Consider the following 21787-nt stretch of genomic DNA (forward strand, 5'->3'; position numbering starts at 1 on the left):
CTCTAGGCTGTAATCCCCCCCAGACGATTGTTTAACCAAATGTCACACTTGCAGAGCAGGTACACACACGCCTACACAAAAAGTGTGATCTGCCTCAGACTCGCTGTTTAATTCTCTGTCAACCTGATAAGATGCAGGTTCACAGTCCTGTCGAAGTGACGGATCTCCTCGCACAGTCACACCGACACGTCTGTGACATGTTTACGCATGATTACGTGACCCTGGATGTCCAGTAGATAGAGTGTGAAAATCCCAACATCTTCAGTTTGATTTTCAGCCCAGTGAGAACCACATTCAGAAACTAATGATTTAAGACCTGGTGTCCTGCATGTTTGACTGAACCCCGGAGCATCAGAGAATGAGTAGTGACCGTGTGTGGAGATGACACAGAGACGTGTGAAATGTCATTCACGTGGTGTGTTTATGATTTGGGCTTTTAGCAGATGTTCTTGTCTGGATTCTGATAACAGGAGACACAAAAGGTAATTGAAATGAAACACAAGCTCATTTATTAAGCATATGATTTGTTTTTTAGACTTTAAAAAAAAGTGATTGCATATGTGTTGTATTATTGTCATGGCACATCAGGTATAAAACAAACAAAACAAAACAGAAGTACAGTAATGCTGGCTGTTTTCATAATTGACAGAGTAAAACAGATTATTAAAATAATCCAATAAATTCAACATACATTCATTATTCTTTGTAATGTTCTTCTAGCAGAATAGAGAGATTAGGACAATTTGGCTGTCAAAGAAATAAAATCACAGTGGTTTCATAAATCTAGGAAATAACTTCCAACAAGGCACTTGCAAAACATTGTGTGTTATATTTTTGATCAAATTCAGTGATAGTCACCAAAGAGCCCTAAAGGGAAGACACATTAACGGTCAATAAATAATCCTGCACGTCGCTATTGTTGCAGAATCAAATGCAATAAATTATCCAATAAACTAACATTACAGCCTCAAACTGGCAACTTAACAAGGCTCTGGAAGAAAAGTCATCTGAGTAACAAGCTGCAGTTTTATGTTGTTGCTGTACAATAGTGTTTCAGGTACACATTTCTCTACACAGTCCACTTCCCATGAGCAATTGTTCCCAGCAGAGAGAAACCAGAGCCAAGGGGTCTAATGTAAACATGCTGTCATCATGATCAGCTCATCCTGACATGCAGGCGACAGTATTCATTTTCTGTACCGCAGACAAGTCGTATTTATGAGATGCAGGCGGAAGAAGAGTGAGACAAAGAAACTACATGTGGTTTGTTTCTGTGTGTGTGTGTGTGTGCATCAGTTAGCCTCCTGACTGTGCTGCATGACATAATAGTCATGGACGTACATCAAGACGGCGAACGGCTGACCGAGGATGATGGACATCCACACTGCAGCGTTGCCGTAGTTACCGCGCAGGAAGCGCCCGACGAACCAGGCGAATGGAAGCTGATGAGTCAATAAAGAAAAAGCTAATTAAATAAACACGGTGGGTGATTGTGTTTCTCTTAATGACTAATTACAGTCGGAGTGTCCAGATTCCTCTTGTCTGAGGTGTATGACTCAGCACACGTGATTAAAAAACTAACATAGTCAGCAAAAGAGCAAGAGGCACTTACACAGTATTACCTATTGTTCCACCATATTCCCCCACGATACATCAAACATGCCCTGCACTGCCACTGAGGCCATTAATTACCTTAATGATAGTGGAGCCAAGGCCAAACACTGAGAACACCTTTTAAAGTATCCCACAGGAACATCATCCACAACACATATGATTGAGCTGCACTAATGAACTATTTAATCAATGTCTCACTACCTCCAGCCCATCTTCACCTACTTTTAACCTTTTCAGATGTTAAAAAGTAATATCAGAAACAAGAAAACACTATAAACACTAAACACTAACAATACAATGTCCTTAAAAGGTTTGCGCTGTAAGTTTAACATCAGCTAAATGAGGTGTTGGGTCTTACCTGCACCATCATGCCCATGAAGGCCCAGATTCGGAACATCCTGAGAGGAACACTCACCAGGTACTGACACACAGACAGGAAACAGAACAGGGGGCATTATGGTCTAATATCAGGTAGGGGTTACTAAAGTCTGAGACTAGTCTACAGTAGATCATCACTGAAAGTTGTTCTGGTTCTCAGCTCTTACCTCGTGGAAGAAAGCCGACAAGAAGAAGACAGCTGATTGGCTGATCATTTTACTAAATCCTCTCCTCAGCAGCGGCTTGTAAAAGTGGCTGAAACACAGGCAGAGACGGATTATCAAACACGTTGATGCACAGTGAAGAATTGAAATTATAAATCTACATCTCGATAAGTTTATTTTTCAAGATTTCCGTTTCACTTGGTCCAAAACCCACTGCTGTTCACTTTCCTATCATGTATGACACTTATTTGATGTTTTATTTTACTATTATCCTTCATATTATTGACAAAATGATTTGTCAAGAAAATACTTGGCAGAAAGATCAATCATGAATATAATTTTGAGAAGCAACTCAAAATGGGAATGTGGACTAGAGCGCAGCTTGTGCAAGCCCATGAGGAAACTAACTGAGTCTGACCCAAATCCAACATGTCTTTATTTTTATCAAACTTATTATAAAGAATGAACAAAATGTACTGCCATACACAATAAGAAATACAAGTGATGTGGTATAAATGAGAATCTATTTTGGCCCCCTCGTTATGTTGTCAAGGCTGATATAATATAGATCACCCCCTGGGGCCTTGACACTGGGGTCATTAAAAGGGATCGGAAAGATTTCAAAAATCATCCCAGCCAACTATAGTTTAAACTGTTGTTCTGACATCGGCCTGGCTTAGGTCAACTATCCACACTCAAATATGGGCAGAAAAAAATAAGTAATACTCCGACACAAATGGTAGAAAAGAGTCATTTATCATTTTATTTTGCTGCCGTCTAAAATGTTGAAGCGTCTTCTTAACTGACAGGAAGTCAAAGTAAGTAGTCCTTAAAAAGCCTTTTATTTACTTATGTGCCTGGCTGTGAACACTGTATTTATAACTTCCATTTGCTCTCACAGCCTGATGAATCGGTCCCCCACATACATCAGCCCTGACTGCTTAAGTCTTTTCTCCCTGCATCAAACCTCCTGCGTTCACTTTGATAAATTTCGTCTCTTCCCCTCGATGTGTTAGTGTGCGAGTAACCCACCGTAGACACCACTTGTGTACAGGGATGTTCCAGTTTTGCCAGAAATATGTCACAGTCTCAGAGTTCCTGAAAGAGGAGTCAGCAAATAAGAGTGATGAAGCACGACAGGGTCTAAATGACAGGTCAGTGGCTGTCTGATTAATGTTGATGGATATGAAAAAGTGATAAAACGGTATTGTCACATGGGAAAACAGGAAATTATCCTCAAGTAAACTAAGTCATGAAATTTACATCAATCAGCTAATGTACAATAATAAAAGGATGCATAAAAAATGTAATCTTTTTTAAAATAATTTCATTTAAACTTACATACATACATTTAGTTACTGAATTGTCTGCATGCACATTCCTCTACTGCACAGTGTGAGTGATAAAGTGCTGCAATGTATGACTGAGTAAATGGAAAAACTACACTGTAAAGCGCTTTGAGTGGTCATCAAGACTTGAAAAGCGCTCTATATAAATAGAGATATTTACCATTTACAAGCAATAAACAGTGCGTGCAGTGACCCTGAGCAGAACAAACCCAGGCAGCACACCTCACAAACACAGTCACACAAACGTACCACCAGTCCCTGTAAAACTCTCTGTCTCCAAAGCACAGCAGCTCGGCACTGAAGTTCATAGACGAGTGGAAGAACCAGTAGAAAAACATGAGCCACAGCAGGTGATTAGGAACCTGGAGGGTGTATGAGAATATAAAACTGTGACTGAGAGACATTTAGGGGAGGATAAAAGTACAAATAAAAGCCTCATGCTAAAATGTTCTTCCCCACATTCTCAAACATAGTCATCATTTACATGGTTGTGTGCGGGATGCAGTGTGTAACCAATGTAATCCTTCATTTCGGAAAAAATGTGACTGTGGAGTAGTTTCTATCATGTGTTAACCTGATCTTCCACAGGAAATGAATTTAAATTCAAACAAACAAAATGAACAAAGGTTGTGGTAATGTCGATGCATGTTTTGGGTGTTTATTCACAGCTAATCGCAGGAGTCTCTCAGTCATTCTGGACAGATCCATGTCCTGGTGGAGAAAAGAGGAGAGGAGAGAAAAGACCCATAGGTTAACAAATGATGCACAGCAGAACTCTGCATCTGAAAACAACCCATCCCATAATACTCTTTGCAGTCTCAGCTCCACTGTCATCCCCTCTCTCACCTCCAGTGGTTTCATGGAGCTTGTAATGACGGGAATCATCCACTGAAAGAGAAAAAGAAGAAAAAAGAAACAATGCAAGGTTTTTATCAGAGTTATTGTCCATGCTTGTTTAATTCAGACTTTATAATCATACATCAGTTTCGGTTTGACTTTACCTGCTGCGTGAGACCAACTAACATCTGGGTGAAGAACAGCTGAAGAGAAAGACACAGAATCATAAAGTGAGTAATATCTTTTCACAGATAAATTGTCAACAACAAAATCTGTTAAAAAAACAGAAGCGATATGACAACATGAGACAGATAATTAGAACATAGAAAGTTTTCATCTCTGATTCTCTGATCACTTATGTTCTTGACCTGTTGGTCTTTATTCTCTAGTTGTCCCCAAAATCTCAGATATCATAATTGTTTGGAAAATAATGATTTCCCCCATCACAATCATTTCAACCAAATGTTAAGCTATGTACAGCTTTTAAATCATCATGTTTTTTTAATATGCTTGTGAGACTGTCACTCCTAAGCATTAATTTCGTCGTTTTTTGCCTTGAACATATCGCTTCAGTGAATGTAGGTGTTTTTTGGGGGCTGTTGCTGATTTGAAACATTTCCTCACCATTTCAGACAATCTCCTCAGCAGGAAACCAATGCGAATCGTCGGAGAGCGAGGGAAGTTGAGCTCGTAGCACAGAGTCGGAGCAAAGACGAAATAATACATGTCTGTGATGATAAATGTGGCAAAATGAAACATGACATAGAGGCAGTGATACATGACAGAAACTAGACCTGTAGACTTTTATCACAGCAGCCATTTTAACATTAAACAACAGGTAATCCCTGCGTTACAAACTATTTCATGTAAAAAAACAGCAGCTGTGAAAAAGAAAGCTAGAAAGCTGCAGTACCTCTGATGGTGAGGTTGCCAGGATAACACACCAGTTGGTCACCTCTGTTGAAATGCTGCGGTGTTGGACCTGTGGGATAAATTCATACATACATACATATGCTTCATCTAGTGACACTTAAAATAACGTGTTCTGTAATATTTAATTTCATGGCTCTTTACATACAAATAGAGAGAAAACTTGACCTTTAAATACCATTAATCATTAACTAGAAAAAAAAATGTATTCAGCTGTCAATTTATCTAAAATCTTATTTGATTAAAATTTCAATTGAATTGTTTGCGAGAACAACAATAATTTAGGGCTGCTGTTACACAATTCTGCCATAAGATGTCACTGTAACAGCATGATGGGAGCATGGAGGATCCTCTGGATGAGGAAGATTCACAGAGGCTACGGTGTCTGTGTGTGTTTGTGCGACTTACAAGACATCGACCTGGACAGCTTCTTGGCCTTGACAGAACTCAACTCTCTGCACCACATGTTGACGTCCTTGTAGGAGTAGAGCTTCAGGAAGAGAATGGTGTAAACACCCAGTGCGAACGCGCCGCCAACTGAGGGGAGAGTAGAGAGAGGAAGTCATGTTTAAATTGTGTTATGGATGAGGCTGTAGAGCAGAAACATGCAATCACCGGTTACACTGCTAGGATGTACAAAGAGAAGTGGAAAAGAAATAAGGGGAAAGACAATGGAGGGCAAAAAATAGTCCAGAGGAAGGGATACATGGAAAGAGGAGAAGAAAGTGAAGAAACAATAAGAGATGAAGGATGACGGGAGAGACTGGGGCAGGATGTAAAGCAAGAGAAAAACAAATGGAGAGAAAGGAGGAATTAAAAAATGGAAAATGGAGGGAAAGAGAGGTCGTCATCTGATCTTAGACAAACAGCTCAACAAGCCCAGTAAAATAAATGAACTCAACTCAAAGTAAGAGGGCAGTGAGAGCTAGTTGTTTACCACTGAGTGTTTGTGTGTGTGTGCCAGTGTTTATTGGTTGATAAGGGAAAACTGATTAGAAGGAGATTAATGAGCATATTTTGAGAATCTTGAGCACATACACGCACACACCCCCACACACACACACACTCCAACTGAGCAGTTTCCCTCTGAACGGATCATGTGGATCATGCTGAGCATAGAGAAAAACACACACCAACATACATGCACTAACAAAATCATACCTGTGAACAAACTGCACACGAGAGTAAAAAACGGTTGCCTACAAGGTGAGGTGCAGATCAAACCCCACAGCAGGGGTTTTATTCTGCTTGGTTGACTTTGAGTTTTTTTGTATTGTGACTGTCATGATGATTCACTGATTTAAAATCAACATGCTTCATTTTCTACTAAAAGACATGTCTGTCCTCTTTGGGGGAGTTGGTGTAAAAGGTTCAAAGTGGTTCCACTCTCAGACCAACCAGGCTCAGCTCCATGTGGCAACATGCTTCCTACTGCACATACCTCAGATGCCAAGCTAGCACCTCACACCTCAACTGTACAATATGGATGAGTATCCAGTTTGGAATTTAAGATGAGAAATTCAAATAACATTGGCACTGACTGACATTTCTCATTGAACCTATAATGTTCATGTCACCGGGACTTTGACCTTGGACCAACCAGATCCAATCAGTTCATTCTTGAGTTGAACTGAGCATTTGAGATATCGCGTTCACAAGACTGGGATGAACAGGCGATTACACAAAGCCACCTCCACTGTCAGTGCGAATGCATAAAAAGTGCTGAGTCCATCCCTGTCCTACAATTAATTTCCTTCATTTTGAATTGTTGCTCTCTAAGTCAGTGTCTTCATGTGTTACCTCTAAGGATACTGCTAATGTCCAATGAACAGAGCGTTACAGTGTGTTTTACCCCGTCTTGCGAAACACATTCTGCGCACCAGACCTGCCCCATGAAAAAACAGCAAAGAGGAAATAATGAAATAATGGAAGCAGAGAACAGTTCTGCTTCACCACTACAGTGTTCCTCAAAAGAAGTGTAACATGACTTAAAATGAACATTTTGTATCTCTGCTTCATATATACTGTGTATGAATACTAGTCACATACTCCGGGACTATTGCCACACCCACACACATCTGTGCATACACACACCTGCCCTCTGTAGCTGCCCTTCCTGTGTGAACAGCAGCACAGAGAGAACAGACACACAGATGGACTGACTCCTTTACTCCTTCACCTCCCGGTGAGAGAACATATGAGAGGAGAGGAGAGGTAAACGAAGAGGAGAGTTTACCCAAATTGGAGATCTCTCTAAATTAACACAAAAAAATGTGCGTGATCACACCTGTAAATCAATATCTGTCTTATGATTGTGGTAAAGTTTGCAAGTGAGGACATAAGGGGGTGAAAAAATGGCTTTTAGCATGACACTGGCAAAGTAAGATCTCTCAAGTAGTTTAAAAGGGAGTCGTTTTTAAATAAGCATTGCACCTTTAATGTTCTGAGTAAGTGCCTCAGAGTCATTATATATTGAACTAAAAGGAAACAGTCTCCTTATAAAACCACATTTCAATTCACTTATCTTGATCTGCACCAAATTTCTCACACTCAGAGATTCATTTCATCAATATCCATGAATCATTTTCAGATAAATCAAGGCAAATGGTGTAAAACGCTCTATTTCTCCATGTTAAAGAAAGTGTGAAGAAATTCTTGGATCCGGCCCCTGATCGGAATCCACACCAAAATGTAATGGTTTCTTCCCCAATTCGTTCGGTCGCTGCTCAATAAACAAAAGGGATGGAAACAGAACATTCATGGGCGAGGTAATCATGTAGTTTACAGTATCTTAGTGAAAAGCATGGTTTGTGGAGGTGGTCATACTTTGTGTCATCATGTAGCCTGATGAGGACAGAAGAAGGTGACCTTTAAATGAGCCTCTCCTCTCCTCTCTCTCCTATCTCTCCTCTCCTCTCTCCTCTCTCCCCTCTCCCCTATCTCTCCTCTCCTCTCCTCTCCTCTCCTCTCCTCTCCTCTCCTCTCCTCTCCTCTCCTCTCCTCTCCTCTCTTCCCTCTCTCCTCTCTCCTCTCTCCTCTCATATGAGCCAGCTGGAAATAATCCAGTCATGACCAACTGCTCCATTACCACTAACCGATTCCAATTACGTCTCCGTACAAGACATGTCTTTTACTGCACCAACTGGTCAACTGTTTCTCTGAAGGGCAGGGACGTGAACGTGCTCTTAATCTTCATTACAATCACATTATTTTCTGTTTTATACCCATGGGTACATTGTAAACCACCAATGAATAGATAATGGCGCAGCTGCATAATAGGTGCTACGGTCACAGTCACCGTCTTGGTTATGCAGAGTCGTTTGCAGCGAGCAGGCAGAGGCAGTATTTTAATAACAGCGAGAAACACTTTACCTGGGGTCACGGAGGGGACCAGCAGGATCACTGCAGCGGGGAATGTTAGAATGACTGCCATGTTAATGCAGTGGACCAGAAATCCCACAGGTTCACTGAATGAACTCTGAGTAGAAAATGAGAGAAGGGGCAGCAGGAGGTTTTATGTTAAATCTTAAAAAGCAGTCAGATGTCCTGCTTTAGAATACATCAGCAAAACATAAAACACTTTCAACCATTTGTTTACCCGGCCTTTGAGAACTGGAGTAACACAGAACTACATTTAGAGTTACGGTGGCCTAGTAAAGTTTTAAAAGGCTCATAATTTTCCATGCGCATGCCAAGCAGACAGAGCATAACTGAATATGTCCTAAATACAGATGGTGAAACTAATTTCCCATTTAACATATGCAGATGCAGTCGGGGAAGGTTGGTCAGTTAGTTTTAGAGACATAATCCCTCCTAGGTGTCGGGGGGGAAAGCTTTGAATTCAACAGTTCAGCTCAAATCCACAGCGCTTTGGTATTAAAGTGCAACAAGGGTTTCTCCACTCACCTTCGATAGCTGCCGCTCGGTGTACAGAGCCACCAGAATGAACACGTTGGACACTGTCAGAAACACAAAGAGAGGCTCGGGTCAGTTCATCAAATACACTTCATTTCTTCGTACAGGGTCACTTCTGTTGGATTCCAGCGGAATGACACAATGAAACTTTTTATTTAGAGGTCTACATCAGACTTAATACTACTCATGTTTGAGTGTGTGTAAAATTGTAAATGGTAAGTGCTCTGCATGTATATAGAGCTTTTCTCCTCATCTTGATGACCACTTAAAGCCATTTAAAGCTAGCCCCCCCCCCCCACACACATTAATACAGTGCATCAATATGTAGCACTTTCTCTATTACACATCACTCACACACTGTTGTTACAGCCAGAGGGGCGATTTAGTGTTCACTGTTTTGCCTAAAGACACTTCGGAATGGGGTAGACTGGGATCCAATCGCTGAGATTATGGTTAGAGGATGACCTGCTCTACCTGCTGGGCCGATAAAATTGCCACTAAATTATGAAATTGAGGTAAAAAAAAAAAGAGTCTAGTCGGCAATGTAACAGTTGAGAAAAGAGCTGAATTTCAAGAGGCAGCTCCCAATTTCCTGGGACAACTGTGATTGCAGCAACACTATGTTGTGTGTTGTTCCTCTTTGGTCTCCAAACTGTTCTGTTTCCTCCACATGTCGAACATTATTACATTTAAATGTACATCTCACAAAGCAATATTGACAAGCTTTTCGTATGAATATAGAAATAGTCGGTATTGTTTACAACAGCCAAGGATGTAATGTTGTCGTATACATTTCCAAGAACTACTCAATCGGTTGGGTAACTGTGGAGGGGTGGGGCATGACCCAAGGGAGAACCCACAGAATTGTGGTGTGAATCCAAACGAGGGGGAGCGGCTCCAGGAATTTGTTTTCACTTTCTTTAAAGTTTAGGAGACTGATAGTTATGACTGTATGCAGTTTGGTGCAGCTCCAGAAGATTTTGATCTATTGAATTTAAATGTGGTTTCATAAGGGGACTGTTAGGCCTTGGCAGAGGGGTAGACTCTACTGAGTTCCTTCCTAGTTGGATTATGAATTGATAGACATTTAGAATCATTACTGCAAAAGACTGGAGCTCCACATAATTCAACTTGTTTAGTCATGAACCTGCAGTACTGGTTTTGGCTTTTCAACTGCCTTTTTCACCACACCCGAGCAGAGAGTGAAGAGAGAACTTGTTTTGTTACCATCAGCTACAATATCCACAAAGCAGCGGTTTCTATTGGCCCAAAAATAGGTCAAAAAGTTTTGTGCTTCAATATACACTTTATTATGCATCAGTGTTGGCCACAAACCCTGATTCAGTGAGGTGTGAATTTGGCAGCAGTATCAGGTTAAATTACAGGGAAACTCATTGCTGAACGAACTTGAAGAAACCACTGATATGTCAACTGCTCATTACCCTGACTAGACTAGACTGAGCCTCACATAATTGCAGCAATTGTTCCATTTTAAGACACTAATCCGAGCATTAGCATGTCAATCCATCTAACGTAGAAAGCACAGATGTGTAAACTGACAAGGTTTTTGATTCGTGCACATTATCCTGTCATTGATGAAACTACCCAGCAGCATTATGATTCCAAATCCAAGTCTTTAATGGTTCAGTCAATGGCCTCAAAGATACAACACTTTTTGGTGACAGTGCACTAAACTGGCTCATCTAGACACATCTTAGAGAATCTTATTCAACCTGCCATAATTTACAATTAGTTAGTTTTCTTCACTTGTTTTCTGAAAAGATTCTCGATATAGTTAAATAGGATTCTGTATTAAGGCAAAAATATTTTTTTACATTACCCTTAGCACCTTATGATAAAACTCACAATCAGTTAGGAGATCAGCTTCCTGTACTTTTTGTGTGTGAAGCACTTTGTAACCTTGTTTAGATAAGTGCCATTCAATTAAAGTTATTATTATAAAAGTTATTTTTACATTATATTATCCACGTGGCTTTTAACAAAGGGACAAAGGTGTATATTAAATTAATATTCAATTTGGAGCATCAGGAAATATTAAACTGTTTCTGCTTAAGATTGTGTCACTCGCTCCTCCATTGAAAATATGGTCTAAATAGTAAAACAAACTAATTTGACTAAATGATATTTCATTTAATCTTTGACACAAGTTTTAGGGGAGTGGTCTTAACTTGTCGGCCAGGATGGAGGGGGTGGGGGGGTGGGTGTGTTCATCAGACACAAAGACTCAACTCACTAAAGCACAGCGATGAGAAGAATTTCACAGCGTGCTATTTGTAATGTGCTTTTTAAATCTCTTTTGGAAACAGGCCTGCTCAGCATCTTTGACAAACACCAGCTACTTTACCCACTCATGCATCAAACTGAAACAAACAGCACCATTTAGCACCTGTTCGATGCCCATAAACTGTACACTAGGTATCGGCAGAGGAGCTTTTGGCGGACATTTCCAAAGCAGCACACTTATGATGTAGTGTAAAACCTTACATTAGAGTATAATACATTTAGTCGAATGGTCATTCACAGACCAGTTTCCTTTGCAAATGATACCCACTCGATCATAGGCCATGTTCACAGCTGGCATCAACATGCGTCTCTCGGGATCCCTTGTGATCAGATCTCACTTCCTCGCTTTATATGAAAATAAACACATTCATCTTTTCTTTTTGCAAGGACCAAATCTTTCTTGCTTTTAGCCCATCTGACTATGACAGACGGGTCTGATCTCAGTGTATTTGAGAGAAAGAGAGAGCAACACGAGGCTGAGTGAATCAATGCTGTGCTCAGCTCTACAGTGAAATAAGATTTTACTCATTTGAAATAGTAAAAAAAAAAAATGAAAATCAATGTGTGGTAGTCAATGATGATATTGTGCCCACACACAAATCAATATGACCAGTGGGAAACACGTAGAATTAAAAAAATATATTTATGGTTCATTGTTAAACTGTAGCGGGTCAGAGGACGACAGCTGAGTGAGTGGTCCGGGATATGTTTGTGTGTTAAGTTAGTGTTAAGACAAACAGTAACTTCGGCCCCTACGGATCTAAAACCATAAGACCTGGTTTAATGTCGTCAAAGCAGCGTGGGATCATGGGAGCTGTTGTCTTCACCACCATTGCAGGTGAAAACCTACCTGACGTAACTCAGCAGCAAATCATGTTCACATATGAGGTAATGTCTTAAATTTGTATTAACGTTAAGGGACACTGAATAATCGGGATCCTTTACAAACAGAGGAACCTATATAACAAAGGTCTAGTCATTTAAGTTTGAATGAAGATTTGCTACATATTGTTCAGGCATGAATATGAGTAATGAGTGGCCTCTGGGAATGAGGTCCTTCACTCCCCATGTCACTGTTAACAGGCTCTCACTCCCACCTGTCATTCACCCTAACTCACCCAGCCCACTGTCTCTTTTCTCCTGCCTTGTGTCAATGCATCACTTTATATCAATTCTCTTTCTCATCCCTCTCCTTCTCTTTTCATTCCTGGCTTCTTCACCCTCTCTCCAACCCTCCCTGTACACAATCACCCACTTCATTTTCTCTTCCATAACTCTGCCTCCCCATGCCCCCCCCTCCCCGCCCCAACGATCCCTCTCCCTCTCTTTTTTATCTCACCACCCCTCTCTGCAGCACGGTACCAGCATGCAGTATATAGAGCAGGTGATTGTCCCTCTGGAGACACTGTGAGCTGCACCACTGCAGACTTCCACTGCAACATGCCGTAAAAATAAACACTGGAAGAACTTTGAATATAGCATGTGCCCCTGTGTGTCTTAAAACAAGGCATCGACTGAAATGAGGCAGATCCCACCGTCTGTGCTATACGATGAGGGAAAAAAGTTTTTACTGCTTTAAAATCAGCCCAATGGTACACATCACTTGAAATGGTTTGTTTAGGGGCACTGTCAGACATATTGGTACTCAGTTCCACAAAGCTGCATATGACTCCCACGCCTCTCCTATCAGTTATTGAGGCTGCTGCTGCAGTTGGTTGTTCCAGTTTGAGAAATCATTTCAGTCTTTTCTTCCTTTCAAGCTGCAGCTCTGCACCAGAGGTGACATTTTGAAGTGAGTCCCCACCCCAGCTAAACTGATCATTATCAGATAATCATTCATATTAATTATTAACTGAAATATTTCTCAAGGGAATATACTGCATTGTCTGCTTTCCATAGTGTGGCTATTTGGGATAATTTTACCTACCAATTACCAGGCATGCCGCTGGCCAGCTGTGGGGGTCCTTCAGAAACAATGAAATCACCTCAATAGGGTCCACCAGTACACCGTATCTGACAAACAAACAAATAAATAATTAAGAAAGAGAGAAACAGCACATTTAAAAAAGGAGAAATCTAAATGAAGATGTATGAGTAAGCAGTTTGGATTGAGAAACTGATTAATAAAGCCAATAGCTTAATATAAAAATGTGTTTTACAAAGAGTTTTAAAAGATAATATTGAGGTAGTTTGTCTGAGGGACAATTTGAATTCGGTCAGTTGCTTATAAGTGACAGCAGATATAGATATTATCCATATTGACTTTTTCTTAAATCAGACACTTGTCATAGCAGGAACAAAACCCAAGTATCTAGAAACATTAACAATGTCTCTGCTCTGCTGAGAGACCCAGGAAGTAATTTCAATGAGCCTGAGTGAAATGCATGCAGATCTTGGATTATTATGACTTGTCAAAATATCTTCCATAAATAATGGCGACTGTCAGAATAGAGGTCTTCTTCGTAAGAGGCGGAAAAAGTTTTTAACATTTTTACAACCCTGGTAGAAATTTCCCGTTTCATAGCATATTTCATTTCATAACAACATTGTAATCACTGTCTGAGACTGACACACTGGGTATTAAGCAGCGCAGGAAGCCTCTTGAAATAAGTGGTAATAATTTATGTGAAAAAGAAGAGACTAAGACTCCAGATGTACTCACCTCAAAAGGTTTTCTAAGAAGAGGCGAGCATTACTCAGCACCTAGAATAACACACAAAGGTTAGAGATATCCCTGTTAAACTTCAATATGTTTGTTTTTCACACAATAAATACTCCATGTTTCTTTCATTCTTCACTGTCACTTCTTCCCTCCTAATTCAATGAACTTGTCCTTCCACATCAGTCCTCTCCTTGTCTAGGCTTTTCTCTCTCCCTCTACACTGTACATCCCATTCTTTTCTCTGCTCACCCCACTTTTCCCCCTCTTCATCCTCCTCCTCCCACCATTCTTTTTTTTTTGTATCTCTCCCCCTCACTCTCCTTCCCTCTATATGGATTGTAATATCTCATTACCCAGCACAAAGGATCTTTGCCTGGGCATGGGACAGAAGTTCAGTGAGAAAGAAGGAAAACCTCCTGCGATGAACAAAAAAAAAAATCTGTGTTCAAAGCCTGGATTAACAAAAGGCTTTGCTAGCCTCCTCTGCTCTCCTATTCTCTTATATTCTGTCACTTCTCCTGAGCACAGAGGAGTGAGCGCCCAACTAGATGTTGAGTTTAACATACACTACACTTGCTAATCATTAGCGCTGTCACTTTTTATTTGAAAATCAAACATCTGTTCGAATGTGAGGGAAAAGATGTAATGACCTGTAAGAATTCACAATTCACAGCCTATTGGCACAACAAACTGTATGAAGTAGGTTTCCTTCAAATCCAGCAGAGGGCGCCTTACAACTTTATGATCTGCCTGACCTCTGACCTGCCTCACTGACCTATCAGACAACTCAGGTTGTGATGTTCAGTTGTTTGCCCAAAAAATGGTGGACAATAGTGAGCAGAGCGTTCCTGTGTGAGGCGACAGAGGCAGCACAGACAAGAGGAGCAAGGATTTTAAGATAATACAGATTGAAACTTGAACAACTAATTGTTTTTATTTTGTTCTAATTGTTCGCCTATATTAGAGATTTGACACAGTGAGATCAGTTTGAAAACACATTTGAATTGATTGAACAATCTGGACTTATATATTAGTTATTTTTAGGAACTTATATCTTTTTTTTTTCCATCCATGCTAGTGGATTATCTGCTAATCAATAGGTACTTATTGTGACTTCCTTGATATATAAGACACGATGAGGACAAACTGGTTGCTTTCATAATTTTCATATGAAGATCTAAACTAATAACAGATAAACACAGTAGTGCAACCTGCTGAATAAGAATCACTGTAAAGCCTGTGCTGCTGCAGTAAAACTATCACTACGTCCTACATGGTGGTTGTAGATCTATTAAAAATAGACAACATCTATTTGTGAGGAAGTGAGATACAAATATATTTTAAAACTTCAGAGAACTGGAATGACATGCAAATCTTAGGTGTGCACCAATATATAAATCACCTTATCTGTTCAAACTACCACATGGGGCTGAGAGTACGTCATTCAAAAAGTTTTTCCAGGAAATAGATCCTTGTGTAAAATGCAAGTTTTTATGTGTTTTTTTGTGTGCACAAACGTGTGTCTTACCAGCATCACCACACACCAATTGAGGATTCCTCTGTAGTTGTTGTAACCACTGGCTGAACTCAGCAGCGACTCCTGTGTCTTGTGACAGCCACTACAATAGACAGAGGCATGGCTCATTCATGAGTAATATGATCTTATTTTTTATTTATATTTGACACATGGAATATAATGCATGCACATTGAAGGATTAATATGAGAAAAAAGAAGAGGTTGTTATATTTTGTCTGCCTAAACTGAAATCTGTGTTTGCTGTCAGCAAGAAGAAGAAGAAGAAGAAGAAGAGTCAATAATTAGGTTCAGCGATGAGGCACTTCTTTCATTATTGATCAGTAAGGGGCCGACCTACTCCGTTTGCTTGTTTTTTAAACTTACTTTTTAGTGTTTTATGTCTCTTGGCAATAAAAATATTCAAAAACAGTTAATTTTAGGATTGTATCAAAACCCAAGTCATTTTATCCACTAGCAAGCAAAGCAGCGAATATCCCTGAGCATTAGACCAGAAATACTGATATGTAAAATGCATTCTTTGAGTTGCACAAGTGACTTGATAGGGAAGTGACTGGTGATCCAAGAGTTTAAAAGTCACCCATTTCATTTAGGGTGGAATGACAGGCATGTTATTGTCAATAAGGATGTGTCTTTCTTTTTGTTCTAAATCAGCAGACCCCTCTGTAAGCCTGTTGTGTATGAGACGTAAATTATTCATATTATTAGCTACTACAATGCTATTGGGATTTACATAGGCCACAAGATAGTCACTCAAAGGAGATTTATTTATTATTTCATTCATTGAATTCTACCAACATTTTCATAACTATAAATGGGAAGATGTCATAAAGGGGGGTGGGGGCATTTGTGAGGGCCAACATTTTTTATGTTTGCAAGGCCACATTTAGCCCGTGGGAGACTTTTAACCCAACACTGACCTTCACCTTAAAAAAAGGCTTAAACTAAATATAAAGTACATAATGGAGAATCATATTTACTCAGTTGTAGGAGTTGTGGTTAGGGCTGGGTGATATGGCAATAAAAATATTCGGATAAGTTCACATTGACAATTATCAAGAGAAATGTCACATCATAATGTCTTTTAAGATTAAAGACGGATTTTTGCGTCTGAGTGAAGGTTGTGGTTTTCTTTATGGGCAGAATGACAAACACTAGATAAACATCCATTAAGATTCATACCTCTTCACTGTGCTTACAAAAAGAATATGTAGTCATTTATACTGAACTTTTGCTATATTGGTATTGATTGAATTGTATTTGGTTTCATGGAAGTGCCTTAGCAGATTGTTTTTAATAATTAAAACTATAGTGGACTCACTTCTTTAACTTCAGGTAGGGCTGCATAAACATACACTCACAACTTAAACTGTGCTGTGTTAGGTGGGACAAAGTGCTGGCCTCAGAGGAGATTAAATTTGTCGGGCCACATTTCACTCCAGTTAATGTATAAGATACGCCCCCTGATCAATAACAAAACATGCCCTACCTGAACTATGCAAACGTATCATTGAGTTAGCCACAAAGATGTATTGCTAAAGTTTTTAGAACTACATAGTTGAATTAAAGAGTGAAAACAGAAATATTATGAGCAGAGGCTTGTTGGACCACATTTCACTCCAGTTTATGGGGCCCCTGTTAGATACGCCCCTGATCAGAAACAAGGCCAATAAAGACCACCCTAAGCAAAATAGTAGGTTTGCCAAAAATGCTTTATTTTTTAGCGTAGAAGCTTTAAAACTATTTACATGATATTAAGTATGAATGAAAGAGAAACACAGAAACATTAAGAGCAGAAGCTTGTTGGTCCACATTTCACTACAGTTTACGTGGCCCCCATTAGATTCGCCCCTGATCAACATCAAAGCCTATTTCGTCCTGTTTTTCCAAAAACAGACATATCAGATTAGCCATGAATATTATGTTTTCAGTGTTGAAGTCTTTAAATGATCTACATGACTGAAAGTATGACTGAATGAGGAACACTGGAACTCTAACAGGTTCTTTAACCCGTCTCTGTGACCTTTAACCCGGACTAAAGTCTATCAACACCAGCTGCATCAGGCCCCTTCACCACCAAACAAACGTCCCTCGCCTCGAACTCTTCTGGAAGTTTCCCTCACTGACCTCAGTCGTTCACCCATGTCGTTCCTCCGGCTCCTCTTCTCGCTCTTCAGCGCCTCCTCTGAACCGCGGCTGTCCACCATGCTAGCACCGCCAGCACCAGCAGCTCCGACGGTCACCGGGCTCTGACGGGCCGCCGCGGACCTCCCGTTCACCGGCTGCAGACTCGCGCCTCTCCCCGCCGCCAACGTCGCCCTTCTCCGGCGAGACAGCGGTGGCCCGACCGCGTCCGAGTCCCCCATGATGTTTCACACAGACGGGAAGTGGAGAGGAGTTCACTTCAGCAGTTTACTCCGGGTAGTGGCATGTCTGTTGATGTGGTGGCACAGTGGCCTGGAAGACAGGGAAGTGCAGGAGCGAAGCCAAAACAAACAGCCCGCCTTGAGAGCACGTAGACTTGGAGGAGGGAGTGTCTCCGTGGAGCCACATGAGGTGAACGGAGTGTAACTGCTGATTCACACAAAGACTCGTTATTCAGCTCTGCAGTAACACAACACACTGTGAATATATCCAGGTCTATCATTTAGCTCTGCTAGTAAAGTGACATGTTAATATACAGTCAATGGTAAATGCAAGTAAAGTTTGATTTGACCTGGATTGACCTTAGTATGGTGGCTGAGAGAGCTCAACACACTGCACAGTAAGAAAACACTCAAAAGAAGGAAAAACATGTGCAAAACATAAAACAACTTCATCAATTTGAAGACACATGCAATGCAAAAGTCATAACAATAGCTAAACTTACATCGGAAATGTTTCCAGGAGACCCGGAAATGTATGAACCGGCTGTAGTTCAAAGCTTTGTGAAGTTCTATCACTGCTGATGAGTAACAGACTTCAACAACTTTACAAGGTTCACCACTTTTTTGAGTCCATCTTTACCTACAATCTATACCTTAACACTTTAAGAAGTGTTTTTCTGTGTTTTCTTAAATTGTGTGGTTTAAATTAGTTATTGTAAGTAAATAAGCGAGGAAGCCAACAACATCTGCTGATAAAGACGTGTTATAATCGTAAGCTCCACCCTATCAAGAAACTATCAAACCCCAAAATGGAGACGTCTAACGGCCTTTAAGATTACATATATAATTGAATAACATTTAATTTAGTATAATCTTAATATAAATGATATCAAGGTACTTTACATAGTAAGGTCAAGAAACCCGACCGCTCCCGCAATTATATGTGTGTAATCCATAGAAGAAAGAAGAAATATCTCTAAATTGTTTCATCAGATTGACCTGGATCATGACAAAATAATATATTCAGCAAACGATAAAGCAGTTTGGCTCTATGTAACAGTATATATATAGTTAAGTGTGAGTTTGATCTGATGCAATGGCCATGCTGCAAAAAAAAACATATTGTAAATTAAACAACTTATCCTTTCTCCTGGTTCCACCCTCAAAACCCACCATATATTTGATCCCACTTGTGTAAAGGATGATTTTTTCTTCATCCATCCATAGTTTGATGGTGGGTAACAAGCATTACAGCCGCACACAGCTCGGGGTGTGACTAATATAGACAGTTAGTCTTGTCAAAGCTCCTTCAACTCTATGGCTAAAGAAGTGCCTTTACTTTTAGGGATTATTAATTCACTAATGGATTGGATTTGGATTTCCCTTTTAACTCTCTTCCCTGGGACTCTGTCAGAAGGGACGGTCACATCACACTCTTGGTGTGTTCCAGCCAAAAGGCGGTTTGAAAGCTTCCCTTCGATGAGAACGCCCTTTCTGTCTCTTCCAGTTCTCTGTGCTTATCCATACCGAGATGGGATCTGATCAGTGGCATTGATCCAGCTTTATCAGTCCTGACTGTCTATACACTTGTCTTTTAGAGTAATGAGCCTGTCTGCGGTTGTTGGGATAAGAGACCTTGGGGAGGGATCAATAGGAAACTTATGACTAATTGTTGTAACTCTAAACTTCTTGATGGACTACATTTCCCTATTTTTTCCCTACAGAAATCAAACTAGCTCTTTTAGACTTCCAGGATGTGGCTGGAGCCTGTTTTCTGACAATTTGTAATAATCTTCCTCAGGGAGGCTGTTCCACTGAGGAGACAAGTCGACGTCCCACGGTGTCCACAACCTTTTCATCGGCCCGGTGTATGAGCCAGTAGAGGGTGTCCAAGGCCTAACTCCTGCTTCTGCCTTTTGGTGAGTCAGGCACATGTTGTGTTTCTATTTGTGGCTCCAGTTAGAGTGTGTGTTTGGTCAGAACCTAAATCAACTGATCAGTAAAAGCATCTGTTTCATGCTCTTATGATGAGTCAAAACATTTTTATTATCATTATCATTAAATGCATGAATGAATATGCACCTTTCAGATAACTCACTGATTTTCTTCTATCTTAATAAGTAAGGTTTTTGTTAATGGGAAAGAGATGGATATTTGATTCTAAGTTGGACTGCAGACCTGTGCCTCTTCCTTCCATTAACATAGAGCAGGAGCCACACTGTGTTGCGTGCGAGCCTCCTAATGCTCAACAGATCAGGTTATTTTTGATAACAGCGAGCCATTTAAAATTTAGAGAATAAGAGGTTTTAGCCATGTATTATTCAAGATTTCTGTAGGGCCTCAAAAACTGAAGCGTTCTACAAGCTCTCTTTTCTTTTTTATGTCTCTGTCTTTCCTCCCGTCTCTCACCATAGAAGCATGACCTTTTAAATGACTGTTTCCTTATTTAAATCCTCTTTTTTTTACCCAGCATGTCTCCATTAATCTGTGTATCTACACATGTACACTATATATGCCACATATAATATAATATACAATATACATAATATATACTATATTATGTATATTGTATATTATATTATATCTCTACAGGAGAAAAGTGCCTGTCTAAATTCCCCAGATGCCCCCTTCTCCCTCTTTACAGTACCAAAGGTTAGGTTATAGATAAAGGACCGACCAACAGTTCATTGTAGCTGCTACGCTTTCATATCTAATTCAGATAATCCAGACAGAGAGGCACCAACTTCAAAAATTTCACCAACTTCAACTCTTTTGCGTTTTTCACCAGTGGGAAGACGTAAGGACACAATGTGGTTTAGTTCCATTTAGTTTACTATCCAATGGGATGCAGCACCTACATGTAACATAGAGAGTGACAGCAATTCCAGCCATTCATTGATGTGCTGTTAGAATGGGAGACGCAGGGTGAGGGAGATAAATGCTGATGCTGTGGGAGACATCTTCAGACTTGGGGGTGACAATTGTTATCATGTTGCTCTGTTAGCGTTTGTATATTGTTTCACCTTCTGGTCTGTGGTCTCCTTGATGCAAAAAGTCTACATTAAAATCTTCTGCGTCAGACATCAGTTGCTGCCTGAGTTCTCCTTCCACCAGCTTCCAGAAATCAATTTAGAGTCTCAGATTAACCTTACCCTGATCTGCATGTCTTTGGACTGTGGGAGGAAACCCAGAGAAAACCCTTCACAGGCACAGGGAGAACATGCAAACCCAAAACTCCACGATCGTGCTAACCACCACTGACCCATTACACCGGTACAGTGCCTTGCATAAGTATTCACCCCCCTTGGACTTTTTCCCATTATGTACTGTTACTAACTGGAATTCAAATAGACTTAAATAAACTTTTTCCCGTTTGATCAACAAAACATGCATAGTACTTTGGAGGTGCAAAATACATTTTATTGTGACACAAACAATAATGAGAACAAAAAAGTTGATATCTGTTGGGTGCATAAGTATTCACCCCCCTGTGTCAATACTTGGTAGAACCCCCTTTCGCTGCAATTACAGCTGCAAGTCTTTTGGGGTATGTCTCTACCAGCTTTGCACATCTAGAGATGGAAAGGTTTGTCCATTCTTCTTGGCAAAAAAGATGAAGCTCAGTCAGATTGGATGGAGACCGTCTGTGAACCGCAATCTTCAAGTCTTGCCATAGATTCTGTATTGGATTGAGGTCTGGGCTTTGACTGGGCCATTTTAAGACATTAACATTC

General features: G+C 40.3%; 1 protein-coding gene and 1 long non-coding RNA gene across 2 annotated transcripts in view; one reads left to right on the plus strand and one right to left on the minus strand.

The window, feature by feature from the left end:
• Positions 1-486: 486 nt before the first annotated feature.
• dgat1b (diacylglycerol O-acyltransferase 1b) lies at positions 487-18165 on the minus strand. Its single transcript, XM_053433003.1, has 17 exons — positions 17815-18165; positions 15682-15772; positions 14154-14194; positions 13419-13504; positions 9179-9231; positions 8645-8750; positions 5681-5809; positions 5256-5324; positions 4967-5070; positions 4507-4545; positions 4352-4393; positions 4172-4216; positions 3755-3867; positions 3189-3254; positions 2160-2247; positions 1973-2035; positions 487-1442 (listed from the first exon to the last, which is right to left on the minus strand). Exons 1-17 carry the CDS (start codon positions 18051-18053, stop codon positions 1293-1295), a joined length of 1524 nt encoding a protein of 507 aa, XP_053288978.1. The 5' UTR covers positions 18054-18165; the 3' UTR covers positions 487-1292.
• Positions 18023-21787, plus strand: part of LOC128449716 (uncharacterized) — a 49169-nt gene continuing 45404 nt past the window's right edge. Inside the window, exons 1-2 of the long non-coding RNA XR_008339901.1 lie at positions 18023-18243; positions 19855-19972. This is a non-coding gene — a long non-coding RNA (uncharacterized LOC128449716). The remainder of the gene's footprint in view (positions 18244-19854; positions 19973-21787) is intronic.

The sequence above is a fragment of the Pleuronectes platessa genome, chromosome 10 (genome assembly GCF_947347685.1).
Source record: "Pleuronectes platessa chromosome 10, fPlePla1.1, whole genome shotgun sequence".
Lineage (NCBI taxonomy): Eukaryota > Metazoa > Chordata > Actinopteri > Pleuronectiformes > Pleuronectidae > Pleuronectes > Pleuronectes platessa.